Source organism: Natrix helvetica (genome assembly GCF_964273705.1).
Source record: "Natrix helvetica genome assembly, chromosome: 6".
Classification (NCBI taxonomy): Eukaryota; Metazoa; Chordata; class Lepidosauria; order Squamata; family Natricidae; genus Natrix; species Natrix helvetica.
In genome coordinates, this window is record NC_138553.1 from 17,760,790 (window position 1) to 17,786,803 (window position 26,014).

At 43.4% G+C, this 26,014-nt stretch overlaps 1 protein-coding gene across 2 annotated transcripts in view; it reads left to right on the plus strand.

The window, feature by feature from the left end:
• Positions 1 to 26,014, plus strand: part of DNM1L (dynamin 1 like) — a 56,784-nt gene that overhangs the window by 16,402 nt on the left and 14,368 nt on the right. For both annotated transcript variants that reach the window (XM_081956639.1, XM_081956640.1), the window contains exons 2-9: positions 640 to 787; positions 14,086 to 14,132; positions 16,792 to 16,863; positions 17,469 to 17,555; positions 20,017 to 20,179; positions 21,379 to 21,499; positions 23,036 to 23,167; positions 24,828 to 25,034. In XM_081956639.1, coding sequence (XP_081812765.1) covers positions 640 to 787; positions 14,086 to 14,132; positions 16,792 to 16,863; positions 17,469 to 17,555; positions 20,017 to 20,179; positions 21,379 to 21,499; positions 23,036 to 23,167; positions 24,828 to 25,034 — 977 coding nt within the window. The remainder of the gene's footprint in view (positions 1 to 639; positions 788 to 14,085; positions 14,133 to 16,791; positions 16,864 to 17,468; positions 17,556 to 20,016; positions 20,180 to 21,378; positions 21,500 to 23,035; positions 23,168 to 24,827; positions 25,035 to 26,014) is intronic.

The following is a 26,014-nucleotide window of genomic DNA, read 5'->3' on the forward strand; positions in this document are numbered from 1 at the left end:
CTGGCTCTCAAGGCCGGGATTCGGGTTCTTCGTGTCAACAGTACATCATCTTGGACGCTTCGCTCCGTCCGCACGAACTGACTCTTTCTAAGAATTCTGGGGGATTGAGCACACCAGGAGGAGGTGTGGCTAAAGGAAAAATAGTTCCTCAGTCCTAAGGGCAAGCAGACTGAATTAACCCATTGCTTGGACTCTCCCGCGGTGTACAGAAAAGGACCCTTCAGGTAAGCCAATGGTCATTTTCATTTATACCTTGCCTTCTCATCAATGAAAGGCGCCCAGAATTCTTTTCCAAGCTCCTGATTCAACAGATAACAGTTTTAGTTCTCCTCTGAAAGTCAGCAACGTAATATTAACCATACATCACCAGGAATGTTCTGCAACCATTAGTTAGCAATAGATTCTGATTTGATATATTCATACTTTGTACCAAAAGGTGTGTGTGTGTGTGTGTGAGCGGATTCAACATGAGCATCCTGCCCACTTCACATCATTGCCAAGGACAAATCCACCTCATTGGGAGTTTATTTTGATGATTGCTTGAGGTGCAAGAAACTCTGTTCAAAATTATTGGGATGGGGGCATGAGTATTACTGGAATGGGGGCATGAGTATTTAAGTCCTCTCTTCTCATTTTCAGAGCAGTGGCAAAAGTTCTGTACTAGAAAGCCTAGTGGGGAGAGATCTGCTCCCAAGAGGCACTGGGGTTGTTACTCGAAGACCCCTCATCCTGCAGCTGGTACACGTTACGTCAGAAGACAGTCGGAAAACTGCTGGAGATGAAAACGGTAAGGCCTGCCCTCTGTGAGATGAATTGATATTTAAGTGACAATAGGTGATTGTGAGGCTTTGTCACGCAGTCAACACTGAGAAGAAACAGTACTTAAATTTCTCCTGTGCCTTAGGGTTGTTTGATCATTTTTCTCCCTTTATGCATCCTGATGTTAAAGTTTAGGTAGCAAAGTGCAACAGGAATTCAGTAATTTTATGTTTAAGGGAGTCTATATGTGTGTGTGGGATGGGGGAATAAAGATCTAATGGAATATATTTATATTGCATATGAGTATGTGAATGTGTTCTAGAATACATTTATTTCTTTTTGGACACAGAATGTTGGGGGAATCAAAATAGGGCTTCGTATTTTAATAGTATTTTAGGTTGTCAAATGGCGTTCCATAGAACAGGGGTCTCCAACCTTGGACACTTTAAGACTAGTGGACTTCAACTCAGCAAAGCTGGCTGAGGAATTCTGGGAGTTGAAGTCCACAAGTCTTAAAGTTGCCAAGGTTGGAGACCCCTGTTCTATGGAACAAGGGCGATTCTGTGAAAAATTAAGGGTTTTTTTGTGCAGCTGAGAAGATTAATTTGGATGCAGCCAATTTTCTATCACTAGAATTTTATCTCTCGGTTAGGTTTTGGGGAACGAATTTTTTTTAACAGGTTCTACAGCCTGAAATAGTTTGGAAAGTCCTGCTTTAGCATGTTCAAAGCACTTTATTGACAACTTTCACTATATCTGACAGAAAGTTAGAGTATATTAGTATTATATTGTATTATATTCAGAGCTCTGGCATCTTGGGAGACTTTCCTATTTAAAGAAGGACCTGTATGTGTATATCTCTACCCTCAGTTCATGCAGATGGGGTTGGAAGTATTGCCAATCTTGTTGAAGGTAGGATTATAGGCTTTGGCCCCTTTACGTACAGCTGAACAAATAATTTTTGGAAGACTAAGGAGACTAATTTTGATTAGTAATTTCTAAAGCTCTATGAACATATCTTTACTGTAAAACCAGGAGTTTGTCCTCTTGAAAAACCATCCTTTGTCTTAATTTTTACCTTTGGGTGTTCCAATGCCCCATGCTTAATCAGGAGATTAAGAAAGTGTAATTTTCCCTTCTGGGAAAATGATTTTAATTGGGCAACAGGGGAAGTGGAATATATTGGGCCTTATGTTCTTATTATGGAAAGAAAAAAAATATAAAGAAGTTACATTATTTGTATGACTAGTATCTGCACTTTTCCCATATATTTCTCTCGATGAAAAATACCATGAAAAGTGTACTGAAATTTAAAGATTTAAATGATGAAAGATAACACGTTTTTACAAAATATATTTAATTGATTGCTACTAATTTGATTGCTGGAGGAAAATTTTGTATAAATACATGTCCATAGTAAATTTATTAGAAGCCCTGAAATTTTGTTTGTTGAATTTATTACTTGAAAAGAGATAACTGGTGGGCAATAACATCTGCAGACAGTTGGGTTTTTACTAAAACGTCTTTTAATAACAACTGGGATTTGGGGAATTGTCTAGTCTGAATAAATGCTTTTAACCCCCATTTAGAATAATTGCTGCATATTATAGAGTTTCACAAAATTATTCGCTGAAATCAAGTTGTACCTGTTATATTTTGCATTGGTTTGTAAAGCCTCTCTCGTCCTGCCTTTTTCATGACTCAGGATGCATTTGTAACCCTTGATTGTGGGCTTAATAAAAAGTAATACTCCTTCCTCACCCAATTTATATATTCTGAAGATATTGAATCCATTGGTTTTAATAGTGGCTTTTAAAATTGAAGAATATGAAATCATTGCAATCTAGTTTCCTTTTCCTGTGCATTTAATGGAGAAATCTTTGTATTACTCTGTTCTTATTAATCCTATTAATGACGCCTGCAAAAGATAAGGATTAAGTTAATGCTTATGCCTCTACTCTGCTCCCTGGATAGCTCTAGACTCTTCTCTGTATTACAATGTTGTGATGGAATAGCTTACCAAGTATGCATGTTCTCTCTCCTTTTTTTACTTAGGCAGACAAGCTGAGGGCAAGAGAGCTCAGTCTATTACAGGAGTTTGCAACCTTAAACACCCTGGACCTGTTTCCCACAGAAAAGAAAACACCAGGTGCCACAAAACCAACTCGACATCACTCACTCCCACCCAGTCACATGACACACACACACACCCCAGCCATGCCTACCCACGTTTTGTGGCTCCCGGTGTTTTCTGTGGGAAACGGGTATCTCTCTGTCTCTCTTTCCGTCTGTCTGTCTCTCTCCCCTCCTCCCTCTCTGTCTTTCTCTCTCTCATCTCTCTCAGGCCAGGCGAGGAATGACTGGAAGGGGAGGGCGAGGGGTGGGGCCAGCCAGTGGTAGGTTCAGCCGGCAGGGAGCCACAGCAGAGGGACGAAAGAGCTGCATGTGGCTCCGAAGCCCTGGGTTGCTGGTACCTGGTCTATTAGTACATAAGCTCTGATCTGTTTTGTCTTAAGGACTCCTGAACTTTTTCAGGCTGAATAGCATTTTGTAGAACCGTGTGGGAAGCCAGATTTAAGGGCATTGGGGTTTGAATGCAGAAAACATGATGTGATCGGCATTCTTGGCAATAATAAATAATCTCTTCAGAGCTCAAGAAGCTTCTTTGGATGAGAAGCAAAACGTCTTCAAAGACAAACAAAAACGTCCAGTTGCCTCTTGAAAAAGCACCTTTGGGACTGTCTGTTCTGTGGTTTTCCATAGCATTTCAGAGTCAAAAGAGATATTAATAGGGAATTGGTTAGGGATGATGGGAGTTTTGATCAAATGTATCAGGCGTTACTGCAGCTGATGTGAACCACACATTGTCTCACAGGACAACTCCTAAAAGGACATCTGAACAAGTCTGTAACTATCACAACTTTAAAGTCCTTTCTGCATCCACAGTTGAAGATGCTAGCCATTGAATTTAGCCAAAGCGTGATGTTTCAGATGCCTGTTTATATTTTAGGCAAATTTATAAAGAAATTGAATAAGAAAAGAATAAAATACAGTCAGAACCGATCATGAGAGCAAATAATCCTAGTTACTGCATTTATATGAAAAAAATGATGATTCTGAATTTATTTCTTTGCAAAAAGGAAAAAAAAGAAGGAAATCAAATATAAATAAAATATAATTTATAAATATAAATTCTATGTAGTGCCTGGATTTTCCACTTTGTCAGACAACTCCAGCTGAGCTCTGTCCTGCAAATTTTCCAGTAGAGTGGAGGGAGGGGTCACTGAAGGGTTATTACAGCCTGATTGGTCCATTTGACTGAGAGAAAACTTCTTAGCCTTCGGCTTCTCCCGTTGGCTCCCAGTTTCCTCTCAGTCAACAAGGTCCAAAAGACTCAAATTTGGTTCCCAGTGATTGTGAGTACTAATTTTAAAAAAATTAATTGGTTCAATTGGACACTTTAAATCAAACAAATTGCTTCGTAAAATAGAGCTGGCCCAATAGGACAAGCTATCGCAGTCCTAAATAGGCAGGGAAAGCAGCGCGGAGCAAAGCTCTTCCCACCTTACTCCCTGCGGGCTCTTTTCCCCCCCGACTGATTCCTGGTGACTCGGGCGTGCCGGGGGGCTTGCAGCTCATTTATCCTCCCCCGAGACGATTCCTTGCCTTGAAGCCGCAGCGCCGGCGGCCCTTTGCCGCGCGTGAAGACCGGCAGTCATTAAACGAGACCGCGCCGTCTCTACCGAGTCGGCGGTGCCCTCGGCGGCGGCGCGGGAACGAGACCGGAGCGCCAGCGGCTCTTGCCGGGCGTGAAGACCGGCGGAAGTAGCTAAAGGGCCGAGATCACTTGCCTTTTTAAACGGCGAGCCCTACAAGGTGCGGGGGAGGCAAGCGGCAGGCTCGGGCGCCATTTTAAACGGCCGCTCGAGAAGAAGACCAGCAAGCCTCAGCGGCGGCCATTTTGAACACGTGTTGGGCCTAGCCCTTCCACCCTCTACCGAGCCTCCGTCATTATTCAAAGCTCAAGTTGAGAGTTTCTCCCAGCAAGAGGCTTCTAGCTGCGACTGCTTCTTCTTCTATAATCATCGGAGCACGTGAGTGGGGCGATGGCAGCGAGATCTGAGGCAGTTCAAACCGCAACTCCCCAGGCCCAGGAAGATAAGTCAGGCCCCACTGCCCCAGCCAGGCCTCGTGTTTCTAGGCCTTCTGCGGAGGATCGCCCCTCCAGAGCCCTACAAAGGGATGAGCTTAGGCGTTCCAGGGCAATCGAGAAAGCGATTGAGAGGGCAGAAAAGAAGAAGGTCAGGGATCCCAGACCTAGATCTAGATCTCCCAGACCTGAGGCTCATAGTCATTCCCCTTCTGTCAACAGGGGGTTCAGCCCTTCCTCTCCCTCTTCCTCTTCATCCAGATCTGTTAGGAGTGAAAAACGGGGGGCTTCTCCCCCTTCCCCAACTTCCCCTGGGACAGGGGGCTTGGATAGAAATGATCCTTTAGAGGGCCCCTCTGCAGGCCCCTCCCGTGGTAGGAGATCCCACAGGGATTCAATTCCTCATGACTATGATTCTGATTATGACGAGGAGGATCTAGAACACCTCCCTGAAAATCTAAAAAGATTAATTTCTGCAGCCATTTCCAGGGGAATAGCTCAAAGAGACAGACCTTCCCGGCATAATAGGATTACTCCGTTCAGCAGGGCCAGGTCTAGGAATTCTTCCCCCTCCCTCATGAGCGAGGTCTCTTCTAGGGGGGAGGCCGGTCGTCAAGACGACTGGGGTTTCTCTGAGGAAGAGGATGCGGCCACTGATCAGCCCACCTCTTCTAACTTATTCATTCAGGCCATGTTTAAACCCCTACTGAAGAAGGCTAGGAGAACCACCAAGGTGGGCACAGGGGACCCCACAGTGCCCCCGCCCAGGGATCCAGACATGGTGATGTTCTCAAACACGGCCACCAACAAGGAGGAGATCCCTGCTCCTCCTCTGTTCTTGGAGGTGGCCACCAGTCAGTGGGCCCGACCTTCGAATTTTTCCCCTCCTGGCAGCAATGATAGGCGGGCTTATAATATGGAGAAGGCCTTTTTACAGGCAATTCAACTTCCGGCTATAGACCAACCCATAGCTGCCCTGGTCTCATCCTCCCCGGTGGTCTCCGGGGATGCTGCGGACAAACTTAAGCCGGAGGATAAGAGGGCGGAGCTTACCCTGCGGAAAAATTATAAGGCTTCCGCTTGGGCAATGCGAGCGGCGGCTGCCGCCTCGTATTTTAATCGCACAACAGTGATGTGGCTCCGCCAACTCCAGGATCGTATCCCGATCCAGGATGATTGAATCCATCAAGATCTGACCAAAATTATGGCGGCCTGCCAGTATTCGGCCGACGCGACCTTGGATGCCATGCGTTTTGGCTCCAGCGCCTTGGCCACCTCTGTGGCCTCACGCCGGCTCCTTTGGCTTAGAAATTGGCAGATCGATAATAAAGCCAAATGGGATTTGATAGCTGCCCCCTTCACGGGTCCAAATTTGTTTGGGTCTGCCCTAGACCCAATTCTAGTGGAGAATAAGGAAAAGAAAAAGGTAATGCCTACTTCCACTAAGAAATCCGAGACACGCAGTCACCCATATCGCAGGCCTCCTTTCAGAAACTATGACAGGGACCAGGAGTCCCGTTTCCAACAGTACAGGCAGGATAGGCCATTCAATAGACAAGGCTTCCAAGACCGCTCCAGATACCAGTATCAGTCCAAGCGGCCCTTTCGCGGGGGGGGCGGCCGCCCCTTCCGCAGAGGGAAATGACTCAAATCCGAGTCATCCCATAGGCGGCCGCCTGGCATTATATGCGGACAAGTGGGACCAGATTACAACAGACGGTTGGGTCCGGGCGACCATTCGCCACGGCCTAAGGTTAGAGTTCCTCTCCTATCCCCCGAGGCGCTTCAAAGTTTTCTCCCCATCCCGGGATCCGGAACGCCGTCATCTCATGGACCTCGCCGTTTCACACCTTCTGGAAATCAGAGCGGTGGAGGTCGTTCCGGAAACGGAGAGGGGGCGGGGCTACTATTCAAATCTATTTGTAGTCCCGAAGGCCTCGGGGGGTTGGAGGGCTATTCTCGACCTGAAGCGCCTGAATCAGTATCTAGTTTACAGGCGCTTCAAGATGGCCTCCCTAAAATCAATCTTGCAGGGCATTCGAAAGGGGGATTACATGGCCTCGGTAGACCTGACGGAGGCCTACCTACACATCTCCATCCTTCGGTCTCACCGTCAATTTCTGAGATTTTCCCACAAAGGCAGACACTATCAGTACCGGGCCCTGCCATTCGGCCTGGCCTCGGCCCCTCGGACGTTCACCAAAGTCCTGGCGGCACTGGCCGCTTACCTGAGATCCATCCCAGTCAGGCTCCAGTGTTACCTGGACGACGTCTTAGTGCAGGCAGGGTCTCTTCCCAGGGCCAGGGCAGACCTCCAGCTGACCATCCAATGGCTCCAGACACTAGGCTTCTCAGTGAATTTCCCCAAGAGCCATCTATCCCCATCCAGACGGATTCTGCACCTAGGGACAGTGATAGATTCCCAGTCGGGGTGGGTCCGCCTGTCCCCAGACCGCTTAGACAGTCTGACGCAGTTGATCAGGTCAATCAGGACAAAAAGGTCCGTTTCCACCCTGACATTATCACGACTCCTGGGGAAGATGGTATCCTGCATAGGGATAGTTCCCTGGGCCCGCCTGCATCTGCGTCCCCTTCAGTGGGCCTTAATACCAGCCCAAAGGAGAATGTTGAGCAACTCTCTACGACCGCTTCGCTTAACGTCGGAAGTGAGACGCTCGCTCAAGTGGTGGATGTCCCCAGCATTGCGACAGGGGGCCTCTATTTGGGAGCCGGAGAGAGTACAAGTCACGACGGACGCGAGCCTTTACGGCTGGGGGGCCGTGATGGGGTCCTACATGGCCCAGGGACGTTGGACTGCCTCGGACCTCAGACACAATATAAATTGGCTCGAACTCAAGGCCGCGAGACTGGCCCTCCGGACTTTCAACCACCAGCTACAGGGGCGACATGTCCTACTACTTACGGACAATGTAGCGACGAAAGCTCATGTAAATCGGCAAGGCGGGACTCACTCCCGAGCCCTCTGGCGGGAGGCACAGACATTAGGCCTATGGGCGGAGAGACACTTGGCCTCCATTGCGGCAGAACATATTGCGGGGACGTCCAATCACAGGCAGACTGGTTGAGCCGGGCGACTCTGGACAACGGCGAGTGGCAGCTAGATCCAGAGTTGTTTCGAAAGATCTGCCTCAGGTTCGGCAACCCCCTTGTGGACCTGTTTGCCTCCCCCAGCAACACGCAGCTGCCGAGATTTTTCACCAGATTCCAGACCCCAGCTGCAGAAGGAGCGGATGCTCTCAGGACCCGGTGGCCTCCGGGTCTCCTCTACGCCTTCCCTCCCCTTCCCCTCATTCCCAGAACCATTCGGAAGGTAGTCACAGAGAGGGCTTCCGTCATTCTGTTAGCCCCATATTGGCCGAGGAGACCATGGTTTGCGGACCTGGTCCAGCTCTCGGTCGTAGATCCCTGGAGAATTCCACCGGAAGAGGTAGTCTTGTATCAGGGGGTCTTAGTTCACCCAGAGCCGCAGTGGCTGCATCTGACCGCGTGGCTCTTGAGAGGGGATTGCTGAAACGGAGGAAGCTGTCATCGGGGGTCATAGCCACCTTAGAGGCAGCTAGGAAACCGTCCACAGTGAGGATCTATAACGCCACCTAGTCGGCCTTCGCGAAGTGGTGTAGCCCCAGGGGGGTGGATCCAGCCAGGGCCACGGTTCCAGACGTTCTAGAATTTCTTCAAAAAGGATTAGAGGATGGGTTGTCCCATAATACCCTCAGGCGACAGGTAGCGGCCCTATCCACTATATTGGGAGGGGAGGGTCCCTCTACCCTCTCTCGCTCTCCGTTGGTGAAGAGGTTCCTTAAAGGGGCGGCCAACATCCGTCCGCCTCCGGTCCATAGGTTCCCTACATGGGACCTTACCATCGTCCTGAAGGCACTGACGGGGTCTCCCTTTGAACCGCTCAGGTCGGTCCACATGCGCCTCCTATCACTGAAGGTAGTATTTTTAGTGGCCATTACATCGGCCAGGCGTATCTCTGAGCTGGGGGCCCTTTCTGTTAGAAGCGACCTTTGCATGATTCACCAGGACAGGGTGGTATTGCGTTTAGATCCTTCGTTCATACCGAAGGTCAATACTCTTTTTCATAGGGCCCAGGAAATTGTCCTACCAAATTTTTGCCCCAATCCAACAAGGGAGAGAGAACAGGCGTGGCATCGGTTGGATGTACGCAGGGCCCTCCGTATTTATCTGAAACGGACGGAAGGCATTCGTAAGACCGAGGCGTTGTTTGTCTCGTTTCACCCAGGTTCCCTAGGCAATAAGGTCTCGTCTTCAACTATTGGGAGGTGGATCAGGTTGGCCATCGTTGAGGCCTATGGAGCCTCAGGCAAATCTCCCCCGTCGGGGATTACGGCTCACTCTACTCGTAGTGCGGCCTCCTCAGCGGCCTGGGCCACAAGGGCGCCCTTCGAGGACATCTGTCGCGCGGCCACCTGGGCCTCCCCTACTCCTTTCATAAGACACTACCGCCTGGACGCTTATGCCTCGGCTGAGGCATCCTTTGGGCGGAGGGTTCTCCAGCGGGTGGTGGCCGATCCTCCCCCTGAGACCCAGTCTCCCCTCCCTGGGACGTAGCGTGGGTATGTCCCTTCAGTGACCCCTCCCTCCACTCTACTGGAAAAAGAACGTTGGTCTTACCTGAACGTTTTTTTCGGGAGAGTGGAGGGAGGGGTCACTCTCCCACCCTAGTTAGATAGACAGGGTCTGGGAGGGGTAGGATCGGGTGGCCCGGGGCGGCTTTCCCTTGTCTTCTTACATCATGCAGACGCTGACCTGACATCGCGGAAACTGGGAGCCAACGGGAGAAGCCGAAGGCTAAGAAGTTTTCTCTCAGTCAAATGGACCAATCAGGCTGTAATAACCCTTCAGTGACCCCTCCCTCCACTCTCCCGAAAAAAACGTTCAGGTAAGACCAACGTTCTTTTTCCTGTCCCCAGAAGTAAGGGTGTATTGTGGGTGTTATATATTTCTGTAAGTGTGTGTGTTTGTAAGTCTCAGTCTTCCTCCCTCCCTCTCTCTCCCATCCCTCCCCTCTCTCTTTCACCCACACTCGCACACGCACGCACACACAGAGAGAGCTATGAGCCTCTAGGGCTGAGCTATGACAAAAAATAAAGTTCCCTCAATTATGGATGCTTATATAATCTGACAACTTTTATTGATGAGATCCTGTTCTCTCTCGTATATCTTGAGGCAATATTGATAACACACCCATCTCTTACTTTGTCCGCCACAGCAATGTTGTGAAGAGGGTTAGGTCAACAGAAAGGGTGACTAGCCAAAGCTTTCATGCTAAAAGAGGACTGAAACTCATAATCTCCAGTTTCTAATCCACACTGTAACCGCTATGCTAAACTGGCTTTAGTGTTAAAACTTACTAAGGTTAGTATATAGTGTAAATTGCAGCCATCAATTTTTTAATTGCGTTAATTACATGGGTTCTGACAGTGATGTCTGTAGACCAGGGGTGTCCAGCCAGCATGGAATTATGGGAGTTGAAGTCCACAAGTCTTAAAGTTCCCAAGTTTGGACACCCCTGGCTGGCTGGGGAATTCTGGGAGTTGAAGTCCACAAGTCTTAAAGTTCCCAAGTTTGGACACCCCTGCTGTAGACCATCAATCATGATTCAGTCTTATAGTGCAGGTTTCTGATGTAGGCAGAGAATTTAGTAGTGTTCCTAAGATATACAAGTATAGGTAGTCCTTGATTTACAGCCACAATTGAGTCAAAAATTTATGTTGTTAAATGAGACATATGTTAAGTGAGTTTTGCCCCACTTTACGACCTTTCTTGCCACAGTTGTTAAGTGAATCGCCAGAGTTGATAAGCTAGTAACACAGTTGTTAAGTGAGTGTGGCTTCCCCATTGACTTTGCTTGTCAGAAGGTCGCAAAAGGGGATCACATGACCACGGGAAGGCTGCCAAGGATCTGGTTTTTGATCACATGACCATGGGGAGGCTGCAAAGGTCCTAAGTGTGAAAAACGATCCTGTCACTTTTTTCAGTGCCGTTGTAACTTTGAACGGTCGCTAAATGAATTGTTGTAAATCATGGACTGCCTGTAGTCCCTGCTTGCCGACTGCCTTGTTTAGCGGCGGTTTGATGTTATGACAGTGTAAACAAAACACATTGCCATCAATTCTTGCATTTATGATGCTGCCCTGCGGGTCACATGATTGTCTTTTGGATGCTTTGTAACTGGCGCTCATTGATGACCATTGCAGTGTCCCCTGGTCACCGGATCTCCATTTGTGCGCTTTGCAACAACCATTTAACAGGGTGGATTTGATTTAAATCAAGTTGATTTAAATCACGATTTAAATCAATAGTAAAAAGGATTGATTTAGATCAATTTGATTTAAATCATAATTTTTTTTAAAAAGAGCAACTGTCACCTCTGTCCCACAGCGGCTCCTCCTCTGACCCGCTATTGGCTCTTTAAATGTAAGGGTTCATTCTTGGTGGTAGTTAGAATCTTTAATATTATTATTTGCAAACAAAATGAAGGTTTCCTATTTAGTTTGCGGAGCTTGAATGAGTTTACCCAAAATGTATGGTAAATATATAAATAAATAAATACATACATACATACATAATGTATCTTACATAGAAAACTATCTTTAGATATATATATATTTACTCCAAAAGCATTTTAAAATTTAATTTTTTAAAAAAATAATTTTTTTAAAAATCTGATTTTAAATTTTAAAAATCCAATTTTTATCCCCCCTGGCAATGAATAAAGAAGGTGTCAGTAAAATTGTAGGTTGTGTCCCTGTGATGTTTCACTTAACAACCAATGGGGAAGCGGTGTGGTGAGCCTGTTGCATACCCATAATTTTCCCCTCAGTGAACATGGAGCCCAATGAGCTGATTGTGGCTTCTAAGGGAGGACTACTTGTACAGAGGGTCTCAGGCTGAGGCAGCCTGTAATAAGAGTTTCATGTCAACTCTTCATTTATTTATTTATTTATAGTGAACCATTGTACAGCTACAGCAACATGAGCATGTCGACCTCTATACCCATCAACCCAAATTGGGACGTTAGCTCTGCATTCTTAAAAGAGGGATGGTTGTGTTCCCAGTGGGACTGTTTTCTGGCGCTTAATTCTGCTTTCGGCAAATGGAGAGACCTCATGGTATAAGAGTTGAAACTGGCCGTTTCAAAGTCAGCAAACCTTTTCACCTCTTTGATGATTAGCTGCACGATGCCGACAGCTTTTCAGATGAAACCTTGACCGCATTAATCGTTTCTTAAACCAGCGCTTGCGTCTTTGTGCATGCTGTGATTTTTGCAGGACTAATTAAAAAAAAGCAACTTGAAGTAACGCATAGTGGTCTGAAAGGGGGGGAGGGAAACGGGGGACGGGGACAGACAAGACAACCCTTTGTAGAACTAAACCTTTGATGCTGTTTCTTTTTAACTGCAGACCCTGCCACATGGAAACATTCAAGGCACCTTTCTAAAGGTTTCCCATTCACTTCTTTTCCCACTACACAGAATTTGCATGCTTATGTATGTAGTGTAGCCACCAGCTTTCCATGTCACTTCTATTGCTGCCTGCTGTCTGTGTTTGCACATTCACACGCTGGCTGCTTTGCTAAATCTCTGGTTTTGGTTGGTTGCCTTAATCTGGGCCTTTCCATCTCTCTGCCTGCATTTGTGTCAAATTAGAAACCTTAACTGGAAACCTATCCTTTTTCTGGAAAGTGGTGTAATGCTTGAACACAACTGTTTATAATTTTTCTCTCTCTTTTTTTCCCCTTGAAGCTATGGTAGTATGCATTTCATGGAGGTAGTAAATGGTGAATCATTGCAATAAGTAGTACTGGAAAAAGAACATTTCTCTAGCGTCATGGAAATGTGACATAGGCTATGAGTGGGCTAATTTGAGAAACCATCTGCAAGCAAATTGTTTTGCATCTGCCAATGTTTCTGGAAAAGCTGCTTGGTCTCCCAAGAGATCTGCAGGCCACTCCAAAACTGGCTTTCTCTTTAAACGTTGCTTTAAAATAGAATCACAAATTCAGCATGCTTTTCTTATTAAACAAGATTCACCATCAAATTAGAATGATGAATTTTGACCATAGGTACCAGTTCCTCCAAGCTAGTGTTTTCCCACTAGTTTCCCTCCAGATGTTTATATTATTTTATAGGTATTATAGAATATACATATTATTAAATTATTTTTTATTTCTAACATTTATACGGGCACCCAATTGAAAACTACTCTGGACAGTTGGGACTATAAATCTCAGAAGTGGAATTGTAATTTGTTTTGAACATTAAAAGCTGAGAATTCTGCTTTGGACAAGAAGAGGTTTTGGGGTTTTGTTTTGTTTTTTAAGAAAAAGGGATATCCATTCACGGATTATTATAAGGTAAAATCCGGATACTCATGATTCTGTGAAGAGAATATTCTTAACTGTTATCCCAGTTACGGACAATATAGCATAAGGATAGAACTGGGCATAGAATTAAAATGTGTCATGAGGTATGACATTCCTTGACAGAGGTATTGGCAGCCTTAGACATCATCTAATACTTTTATAGTTACCCTTTTTTAATGTTAGTCCCTTCATTGTACCTTTTCTCCCCTGGAAAGTTTATACTAACATTCTTCTTGGCACATAAAACAAGGGAACGGCATCAGATCCTGTATAGATAAACAGAATAACAGAATCATTCTCTTGTATGACTGCTTGTATAATGGCCCCAATTCAGTTATAGTTGTTTATGACCAAGTTACATATTAAGCAACAAGATTTTCCCTAGTCACTATTAGTTATATGACTTTTATCAGCCGTCTCTTTAAGTCCATTCACGGTATGAAAAAAAAATGCACCCACAAGGTGTCCTTTCCTGCTCTGTAGCTGCTTCAAAGACTGACCAAAAACAGATCCAAATAGAAGAAGCAGTTATTTGCCAGGATCAGGGTTCTTAGCCATTTAGGGTATTACCAATTCTCAGCAAGAGTCCACATTATTCGTAAATGCTAAAGATTTTTTTTTGCTTATAATTGACTAATGTTGCTTGTTTTTAGTTTCACTTTGGATAGCTGAAAGAGCATAGCTCAAGAAGCTATATGTATAGATGGACAACTTTTGTTTGTGTTACCCGCCTCTTTTCTCATGCCACGATGATCTCTTCGCAGGGATTGATGCTGATGAATGGGGAAAATTTTTACACACCAAAAACAAGGTAGGCTTTGCTCTTCATAATCTGTGGTAACAAAAAGGATGGCCAGCACCTGTTGTATAAGATGGCTGAAAGCTGTCATTTTGATTCCTCTACAATCATCTATAAGCATTCAAAGGCATGATGAAAAAGAAATAGAAGATGGAGATGGTCATTTCATCCATAAGCATTCAAGGGCATGATGAAAAAGAAATAGAAGATGGAGATAGTCATTGGGTGTAGCTCAGAACAATGTTCCAAAGCAGCTTTTTAAGCATCGAGGGTGAAAATTCAGTTCCTTGAAAGCTCTGGGGTTTTCAAACTAGCCCTGTATGTGTGCAAGAGACCGATTCTCAGTGTGATGCTCAGTGTAAATGTGATTGCTTGCTTCACATGCAAACTTGCTTCACACTGGGGTTTCTGATTCTGGCTGGATCACAATTTATACCTAAGCCATAGCTGTTTTAACCCGTTAGTTGAATAAATTAGTCTTGTGGTCAGTGCTTTTCTTGCCGACCAGCTAAGCTGGCTTCTTCAAATATTTCCTATGTTTTCCCAATTTCTGTCTATATTCAGGGAAAACGGGCAATTTGCAAAAACAAACAAGAGTTCCAGGTCCCCATGTCTATCCTACATCTGTTCAATTACGTTGCTTTGTTGTCCTATTAGGGGATGTTGTAATTATGCATTCCAACAATCATAACCCAAAGTTTGGATGAAAGTATTGAAACACCTTTAAGACTTGCATGAACACTTGTGAGTACTTTAGACAGAAAGATGTTATCTTACCAAAATCTGCAGGCAGGGCACCTTGTTTTCTCAAATTGCTCCTCTGAGTTTTGCAGAAAAGCTGCAATACAGATGGTCCTGGACTTATATCCATTTATTTAACAACCTTTTTAAATTACAGCTGTGCTAAAAAAAATGACTTATGACTCTTCCTCACACTTAGGCTGCTATAGCATCCCTACGATCCCATGATCAAAATGTGCATGTATTTACAGTTGTTCCAAAATCCTGGAATCATGTGATTACAATTTGTTACCTTCTGAGGAGGCTTCCAACCAGTTTCAGTGGGATAAGCTGCATTCGTATAATGACCGTGTGATTCATTTAACCACTATGGTGATTCTCTTAATGGCTGTGGCACAAAGATCATCAGATTGGCACAATTCACTTAATAACTGTGTTGCTTAGCAACAGAAGTTTCATTCCCAGTTGTGAGTCATAAGTTGAGAACTACCTGTAATGCACACAAAAGTGCAACTAGGGCCCCTAGCAGAGGAGAAAAAGTGGAACAATAGGACCTTCAGAAAACTGCCTTTCATTTCCATGTGTGGAATAGCCATTCTTGGCTTTGGAAGTTGTTAAATACAGCGGCATCTCTCCAATCCGCACCCAGCTTACTTTCAAAACTGACAAGATTGAATGACTGTTTTTGGCTTCCTTGTGCCATAGATTTTCCATCTGTAGTTCAGATTAGCATAGCATTCCCCAGAACTTGCCATGGGGGCCTTTGCCCAGGTTAATAAGGAGTGCCCATTGTATTATTATCTTGTCACAGTCACTCAACCCATAGTCAACTTGCATGTGGAATATTAAATATGCTCTTCATCTGGCAGGCTTTCAAAATCACTAAGAATCTTCAGTTGGTCCAGAATAAAACAGAGTGGGCGGTACCATTAAAAGAGAATATTTGTAGCTCGGGGTTGAAATGAGAGGTCCTTGGTGCTGTTTGAGCTTGCTTGTTTTCTTGCAGATGTTCCATACCCAAACTAGGTAACCTCATCAGTGCTAGAACATCTGCAAGAAAACAAGCAAGCTCAGAGAGCACCAAGGTCCCTTCGGAGTGGGCAGTTTTGCCTCTCTACTTCATGAATTCACTGGTTACCTTAAGCTTCCAGGTGCTGGTTGTCACTTATAAAGCTTTGATGGCATAGAACTTCATTATCAGAGACACCTTGTTTTCCCATTGTTTCTGTCCAGAAAGATAAAACAGAAGTGGGCATGTTCCAATAGTACTCAATGGTACCCAGGTGGAACAATACTTGCCCCCTGGACAGTGGTGGGTTGCAGGCGGTACGCCCCAGTACGGGCGTACTGGTGCCTGCTGGGAGCACTGGGTACTGTTCCGGTACGGTGCTCCAGAGGGCCCGCCCACCTGCCATCCTTACTTGTATTTGAGCTCTTCCGCGCACACGCACGGAGCTCACAGCACCTGCGCTCCGCTCCGCTGAGCTGCTGGAGCATCGCGGACTGTAACAGGAGGTAAGGGTGCATGTGCACGCTCCTGTGGTGGCCGCCGGGCCCCGTTGCACCGTACTGGTTGCAACGGGATTCGGAATCCACCACTGCCCCTGGAATACTACCACCTGCAAATTTAAGTGGTGCTGGCCCTGTCATTCTGTGTGTCAATGCATTAATCCCTGGGTTATGGCTTTCTTTGTTTTCATTGGATATATTTTTAACTTGTTAAATAGTTATTATGAGTTAAGTGGCCTGTTAGCATCTAGATCAGTGTTTCTCAAACTTGGCGACTTTAAGTCCTGTGGACTTCAACTCCCAGAATCCCCCAGCCAGCATTTATCTAGATCAGAAACACTGATCTAGATAAATAGGCTGACAAGAATGGAGTCACTTGCAAAAGACTTTCAGCTCCTTTCCTTTTTCGTTATTATTTCAGTTCTACACAGATTTTGATGATATTAGACAAGAAATAGAAAATGAAACTGAAAGGATTTCAGGAAATAATAAGGTAGGTACTTGCAGTTATTATATTTGGTAAACAAGGATCGTTTCAATGCATGAACCGGAAGCTCCCATTGATCAAATAGTCGCACAAAGTGAATCTTGATGTCTGTGTTCAAGCTTTCTTTGTCCAGAAACCGAATGTGCCACTGATTATGATGCTCATAAAATCTAAGATTGTTGCTTGGGATGTCATCCCAGGCAGCTTAGCCTTGACAGTGCAAAGTTTTGCTTCGTTTTTCATCTTAGCATTTTAAAAAAAGGGCATTTTTGTCCTTCACATTTAAAGGAAAATGTCATATGAGCCAAGTTTAGGAAAAAAAGAACATCTATTTGGAATATTAATAATCTACTCAGTGTATATAAGCTTTTGTGTTACTTTATGAACAGCTGAGGTCCAGAAGTGCAAACTGAAATAGTTTGCTCAGTAAAAATGACCTTACCTGGTACTACTGTTCAGATGCCTTGGAAGGGCAGTTTTCATAATTTTCAGCCATTGTGATCCCAGTACATCCAGGGGGTATCCATTTGGGTGGGAGAGGCTGCTTTACCATTAAAACCCAATATTTGTTTAGAAATTATTCTTGGCTTCTTTTTTCCATTGTTTCGTAGGGAATCAGTCCTGAACCGATTCACCTAAAGATTTTTTCACCTCATGTTGTCAACCTGACCCTGGTAGATTTGCCAGGAATGACAAAGGTAAGAATATATTAACTGCACATTTGGGTATGCAAAATTACATAATAGCAAATTATACTGTATTGCACCTATTTTCAAAATGATTCTTACCTGGGTCCTAGCCAGTGGTGGGTTCCAGATCCCGTTCCAACCGGTACGGTTGGAATGGGCCTGGCGTCGTTCACATAGATGTGTGCCTCGCACGCAGCGAGCGCATGCGTCTTACCTGCCAGCGATGCCTCTGCAATGCTTCAGCTGCTCGGCGAAGTGTCACGCAGGTGCTGTACGCGCCATGCGCGGAAGCACCAAAGGCTTTAAAGGACAGATAAGGAGTTCAGGCAGGACCTCCGGAACACCGTACTGGAAAGGTACCTGGTGCTCCTGGTAGGCTCCGGTATGCCCGTACCGGGGCGTACCTCCTACAACCCACCACTGGTCCTAACTGTGTCCACATCATCACTTTGCACTATCTTCTGTGGCAGTATTTCTTAACCTCAGCAACTTTAAAATATATAGATCTCAGCTCCCAGAATTCCCCGACTGCATGCTGGCCCACATCTTAAAATTGCTGAGAAACATTTTTCTATGAAGCCTTTTCTTCTAACCGTGCAGCACAAATCTTTTCTTTTTCTTTTTTTAAAATAAATTTTATTTTTATTTTTAATTTTCAAAACAAACACAACACATCCTTCTTTACATACTGTAGAAAGTGTATCAGTTGGTTACAAAAATGCTTTCGTGCATCTCTTCGACAGTCAACAAACATAATTCATATTAACTCAAGTATTTTAACTCAGATATTTATACATGTTACCATCATCATGCCTCCATTTTCAGTTGACTATAATTGTTTAAACGTCCTTCATCATAAAATATACCAAGATTTAATACATAACCACATACTGGCATTTCATTTACTATTTCTAAAATCCTCCAGTAATACTGAATTCTTATGTCCTATTCTAGCTAAACATCCATAATGTTTAGTAACAAAGTTTTCTAATCCTTCTTTCCAAATCACTACAATTGATTACAATTTACATCCAGTTTCCTTATGTTGTACCCATACCTGTATATACGTTGTTATCATTATCCCTCCTTTATTTAACTATATCCTGCATCATAACATTTTCCCCCTAATAATCAAGACTTAACTGTATCTAACTTAGTTCTTTTTTATTAACCTTTATATATAATCCAAAAGGATTTATATTCTTCCTTTCATGGGTACCATTCATCATAACACTACACATTGTATACATTATTATCATTATCAATTATTTATTTAACTATATCTATTGTCACTAAATTTCACTAAGTTTAACTAGTTTTAAATTATACTCTTCCATCTATCAGCCTTTATCTTTCCAGTAGCAAAACAGTCTCATATCTTCTGCTATTTGTGGTGTCAGTCCTCTAATCATCTCCTCAATCAACTTTGGACTTCTCTTAGCAACTCCTTGCTTATAAAATCTCTCATGTAATTTCGATGCCCTTCTTCTGTTTCCTTAATCAGCTTATCTTTGATTGTTGGTAGTGTTATCAATGATATTGCTAATAAAATTTCTCTCTTTAAATCCATAAATTCTTTTTTTCCCTTCTGTATCTTGCCATCTGGGGTAGATTTCCCCTCCATTTAATTCCTCTTTCAGTATTCCACTCTTTCAATTTTCAGAGAAAAACCAATCACCATAAATATCAGCAATTTTAATTTCTTTATACTCATTTTCCTCTTTGATTTTTAGCATTTTAACCACTACTTTTTCCACTTGATAAACATCTCCAACTTCTTCATCATATTTTGCTGTTAGATGCTCCAAGTCTTCCAACTTCTTCTCTGTCCTCTCATGTGTGTTTGATAATTTCTGTATTTCTGAGAATATCTTTTGCAGACTTAAAATTTCTTTCTGCTGTTGAAATTGTGCCATTATCTCCAGCTAACAAACACTACTGCTCTAGCTTGGAAGGTTTTAACAAGATTAAGCATAGATTCACAATAACGTTTTATTTTTACCTTTCTCTGGTTAAAGATATATTTCAAAGGGACATCTGTATGCTTTTCTTTTTATCATTCTCTATAAACAAGCAGTGAGACCTTGGAGTGCCAAGCCAGGATAATCAGTAAGAAAAGTAAGAGTGTTTCGTTTCCAATACACAAACCTCCAGCCTCCAAGTAGCAGTGTTATTGTTGCAATTTTCTTTGTTTCTTTTTGTATCTTTTTTGGATTACAAGTTTAAAAAAAAGTTCGATTCTTGAATGAGTTAGAAGAACACCACAGATCTTTTCAAATAGTTATCTTGCATTCATTTCCCCAATGGGCATCCTCCTCATTCCTTGAAGTGTAACTTTTATCTTTGCAGCTATACTAGTTGACTTGGGGAGTTTAAACAAACACTTCTGAGTTTCTTATGTGACTTTAAAGAAAAAGATTCATAGGGATTCTTCCTACTCAAGTTGGTTTAATTTTTTTCCACCTCCTAGGTACCCATAGGTGATCAGCCAAAAGATATTGAACTTCAGATCCGAGAACTAATCATTCGCTTCATTAGTAACCCCAATTCAATTATTCTGGCAGTCACTGCTGCCAACACAGACATGGCCACCTCTGAGGCACTGAAAATAGCCCGGGAGGTAGATCCAGATGGTAAGTATCAAACGTGTATTCCAGATAGTCTGTCTATCTCCAGGAAATAGTATTTTAAAGCCCAGTTGATGTCACCTTGTCATAACATCTGTTCTTAGAAAATTCATATGCTCCATTGGAATGAGTCAATGAATCATCTGATTGGAGGGTTTCAGACAATATGCAGGGCTAAGTCCCATAAATTACCAAGAGCAGCTGGGAAGGCATTCAGTTACTGTTCAAGGCTTACTGCAGAATTGTACATTAAGTGAGGGAGGCAGAATACTCTTCTCCATGGCTCCCTGCTTGTTTTATTCACTTTATTGACAGTAACTATAGTATCAGGTTAGAGTTCACCAGTTCTGAGCCCTCACTAAATGCAAGCCAGGTTTGACATGCTGAATGGTACCTAGGAGCAGAATAGAATAAATAACAGACTAGGAGGAATGCTTAGCTCCGAAGCTTGTTACACTTTGTGAATCCTTGTTTATGAAACCTAGAACAATTGTCTCGGGTGCTGAGGTGTTTTGCTTTGCAAATGTATGCTGCTGTTAATTTCTTAATTTTTGGATTTATTTCTGCTTCCATGTTCTGGTTATGTTTCAGTTTTGTTTTAGTGTACTGCAAAACAACAGAGATTTCGTTTCGATGCTTTGCTCTATATAAACGTGCTGCAAATCATCATCATTAGCTTTTTTATTGAAACTTCTTTGAGAGAAATAACGTTTTGTTTATATTGTTCATGGTAACACAAAGGAATTACAGTATATCTTTGTTTAATAAAGATAAACAATTTATATACAATGTACTTCCCCAAGACTGAGCTAGTATCAAGACAAAAAGGTCCCAGTTCAATGCATTCAGGTTTCCTAGTTTCCTTGGCAATTCCTATTGGCAGAACAATTGGTAGCAATTCAGCAGTGAGTACATTAGACAGATTATAAGAAACTATAAGTCAGAAAAACTCTGACTTAGTATTGTGCGTGAGGCAGCTAAGCGTAATTTCTCAATTTGCATTAAATCAGAGAATGGCTCAATCTTTAAATAGTGATTTTCCCTTCTGCATGGCCTTGTTTAATGGGCAACTTTGCACCTTTTTCACCTTTTTTTCTCCTTTCCTTTTTGTTTTGTTTTTACTTTGGGTAGATATTTCCTAGGCTTGAAAAGTTAAATACATGACCAGCTTAATGTAAATGACAGTTTTCCTGCCGCTCTGATAGGGCGGCGTACCCTTGCTGTGATCACAAAGCTGGATCTCATGGATGCTGGCACAGATGCCATGGATATACTTATGGGAAGAGTAATACCTGTGAAGCTTGGCATCATTGGTGTGGTCAACAGGTGAGTGTGGAGTGGTACGAGAGTTTGATTCCCAAAGAATTCTTTCTATTCCCACACATCCCAGACATTCCTCCCCACATTTTGCCATAAGGGTTCAGTAAAACTATTGCAGATAGTGGGTAACTTAAAATTCTCAAATTCTCATATTGTGTAAATTGGGGGTTAGGAGATATTTCTTTTCTGCAGTCATTTTGAAACAGGAAACACACGCACAGCCGTAAGACGCATGTCCCAAAGGTGCTTTTTCAAGAGGCAACTGGGCTTTCTTTGTTTTTCTTTGAAGACATTTCTCTTCTCATCCAAGACACTTCTTCAGCTCTGAAGAAGCTTTTTGGATGAGAAGCAAAATGTCTTTCAAGGAAAAACAAAGAAAGCCCAGTTGCCTCTTGAAAAAGCACCTTTGGGACAACCATGACCTGGATGACTGAGAATCTTGATAGACATATAGGATGGGTCCCAAAATACAAATAACAATAAATAGCAAAGACCATTCACCTCTTCCCCCTTTCCAAACTTGAAGAAACTGGCCACACATATGTCCTTGCCCTGCACACAGGGCATGCTTTTCCTGTCCCCCACACTTTTTATCCCTAGAAGTGCCTGTTCCTTTGCCTCTGATACAAAAAAGAGATGGGCAACATTTAACGGGTTAGGCGGCAACTTGGCCTTCCTGGAGAACCCAAATGGTGATTCACTGGGAGGGAGGGAGTCAAGGTTCGTCAGCAATACTTTAGTGCTGGGAAACCCCGCTCGCTTCTCTTATCTATAGTGTGTTCCTATGTCTGGCCTAACGAAAAGGCATGGGAAATTGTGATAGCAGATAAGATGAATGAAAGAACAGCTAGGATTTGACATCATTGCAGACCCTATATATCTGTGATGGTGAACTTATGGTATGTGTGCCAAAGGCAGCACGTAGAGCCCTCTGGGCTCCATCGCCCCAGCTCAGCTCCACTACGCATGCGCGCGTGCCTCCCGCTGACCAGCTGATTTGCAGGTCTCTGCCGTGCATGAATGGGGGGCAGGGCGCATGCAGGAAATGCACGGTCATGTGCGTGGGTGCGGGAAGAAGCACTGGGGTGCTGCACTCCCCCCTCATGGCCCAAGTTTTTGTACCAGGAGGCTGCAGGGCCAAAACGGGGCGCGGGTGCATGTGTGTCGCATGAATATGTGCAAGGGGGAGTCGCCACGCATTGCGTTATGGGTGTGGACACACAAACACTGTCGCATGCACATCCCTTTGGCAGGTGACGACAAAAAGATTTGCCATCACTTGCTATGCCAGGTCTGTCTCTTGTCAGACAATCATATAGGCAGAGCAGTAGAAGTGGTATTGTGGCTGCACTTTTTTATGGAAAGCAAAAAATCCAAAATAAATCCCAAAATATAAAATTCTGTTGATGGGCCATCAACAGGAAAAGAATATAAGATCTAGATCACATGCTGCAATGGTCAATTCCCGTTGGTGATGAATAAGATGTGAAGTCTTTTATTACAGTATTCACATTAAGTACTTAAAATCTCATTAACTTGCAGGAGTCAGCTGGATATCAACACTAAGAAGAGTGTGGCTGATTCAATTCGGGATGAATATGGTTTTCTCCAGAAGAAGTATCCCTCTTTAGCCAACCGCAATGGGACAAAGTATCTAGCTAGAACACTTAACAGGTACAGGGAGTTGCTCTGATCTTAAGTTGCAACTTGATTTTTTTCCCTATTATTATTATCTTATTTTTTATTTATTAAATTTGTTTGCTCTCCCACTTCACCACAAGTAACTGGGCAGTTTATAACGTTAAAATGAAACTATAAATATATGTACAAATGTGTAAAATCCCATTAAAATTGCAATAAAATACAAGTTATAATGAAAGATTGGGAGAAAGCGAGGAGAATGTACAGGGGGTGAGGTGGGAACCACTATTACCATGTTCCCCCGAAAATAATACAGGGTCTTATTTTCTTTTGACCCCTGAAATAAGTGCTTGGCCTTATTTTCGGGGAGGTCTTATTATTTTTGAGGTGCAGGAGGCAGTGAGCGTGATCACCTCATGGCTACTGCTGTGTTTCAATATTTTCAGGGAGGGCTTATTTTCAGGGGAGGGCTTATTTTAGCGCATGCTCTCAAAAGTCTGATTGGGCTCATTATCTGGGGAGGTCTTATTTTCAGGGAAACGGTAGCAATAGCACTTACTTACATACCACTTCACAGTGCTTTTACAGCCCTTTCTAAGTGGTTTACAGAGTCAGCCTTTTACCCCCAACAATCTGGGTCCACATTTTACCAACCTCGAAAGGATGGAAGGCTGAGTCAAATTTGAACCGGTTAGGATCAAACTCCTGGCAGGGAGCAGGGAGTTATCCTGCAATACTGCATTCTAACCACTATGCTACCGTGGCTCCTATTAGTCAATCAACCAACTCCAGAGTGATATTCCCCCATCGGGCCCCTATTAGAGATTCCCCCCCCCCCCCCTTTTGCTGATGGGTAATAATAAGGAATGCAGGAAGTGTCAATTCTAGGAACACAATGTTCTGGGAAAATCTTGAAGAGTTTTTATCAGTCATGTCCAGAAGTAAAAGAATGTTTTGAGTGCAGATTTTTTTTTTTTGCAGTTTTGATTCTCATTTATGCAGGAACACTTGAAAATCTGGCATTTATTATGGGTTGATTTGATATATGGGATTAGCTTTGTGAGGTAAACAAATTGCCAGTTTTAATTTGATTCCTCCTTATTTTGCACACCCACATCTGGTTACGAGCATTACTTCTGCACAATTGTGCTGTTTCATTGTTTTTTGCTTCTTAGTACATCCTCAGAAACTCTCCTAGTTGTACCACATCCTATAAATACTCACTTGATAATCTCAGCACCCATGATTTGAAATAGCCTTTTCCTAGAAAGAAAACACGGACTGTCTTTGAATTGTTTTAAAGAGTAGTATTCACACTGGCAGCCTTTTGATCACTATTATAGTGTGCATTTTGTTATTACAGTTATCTATTTTTATCATATGTTATTGCATTTAAATATCCTATATGGAGATTTAAAAATACTTTAAATAAATAAAACTAATCAATAATGTAACTTGCATAGCTGAATGCTCTGGAACATCTCAGTGAAATACTTTAGCCTACGATAAATTCATAGGTTTTTCGGTCAAAAATCTCAGTTAGTGTATATATTTTTCAACCAAAAACTGCTGGCATTCCCAGCTCCTAGAACGTCATTTGTTTAATAGCCAGAATATGAAATGGAAACTTGAATAGATTGCTTAAATCATCTTTCTAACAGTTTCTTTCCTGCTCTCCAAACTTTGCTTTTAGGTTACTCATGCATCATATTAGAGATTGCTTACCTGAGCTGAAAACCAGAATCAATGTTTTAGCTGCCCAGTACCAGTCTCTGCTCAACAGTTATGGAGAACCAGTAGATGATAAGAGTGCCACATTATTGCAGCTTATTACCAAATTTGCCACTGAATATTGCAACACCATTGAAGGGACAGCAAAATACATAGAGACCTCAGAACTGTAAGCAACTGTTACAGATTTTGCTATAGGTGATAGCCTTCCTAGATCAGGCCTGTCAAACTGGTGCCCCATGGGTCACGTGGCCCACGCAGGCCACACCCACCCCGGCTCCGCAAAGGCAAAAAACATTTGTGAGACGTCACGCTATGGCCTGCAATGCAAGCGGGTTTGGCACACCTCTTCTAGATCAGTGGTCACCAACCAGTGGTCCGCGAGAAAAAATTGGTGATCCTCAGAAAAATTATTTGCATTTAAGCCATATTAGTTTAATGATCCCCCCCAAAAATGTAAAAACAGGTTGGTCGTGACTTACAATCATCATGATATGATGGAAACTCTGTTATGTGCATAAGTTGAGGATTGCCTGTACAACTGGTCCTCGTAGTTGTGGCTGTCTCAGCGTCCGATGGTCACATAATCGCCATTTGCAATCTTCACTGCCAGCTTTTGAGAGGCAAATTCCATGGGGAAGCCATCAAGAGCTTGCAGATGGCAGTCAGGTGGCCTGGGGCGCTGTGACTTCACAGAATGGATCTAACAATGGCAACTGATAGTGCTGGAATTGTTGTCGGTACAGTTGGTACAGTCATATGACATTACAACTGTGTCGTTGTACAACAGAGTTCCCGGTCCCAATTATCGTTGGGAAGTGGGTACTTATCTGGTTAGTAAATTTTTCAGAGTATGAATGTTCATAGACTGGAATAGACATGGCAACAGGTCAGCCAATGGGGACTATTTGGATAGACATGGTAACAGGTCAGCCAATGGGGACTGTTTGGAAACTGAAACATAGTATTTGTTTGTATGGGGCCATAAGAGACAGTTTGGAGTCTGGGCGTGGCTTAGACTTGCTGAACTGTATATAAAAGGTAGTTTGGCCTCTGTAACTTTGCAGCTTCTATGCAATATATGGCCTCTGTATCTCTCTACTCTGTAATGACTTGCTTCTATGAATATTGCTTCTGTGTACCTGATTT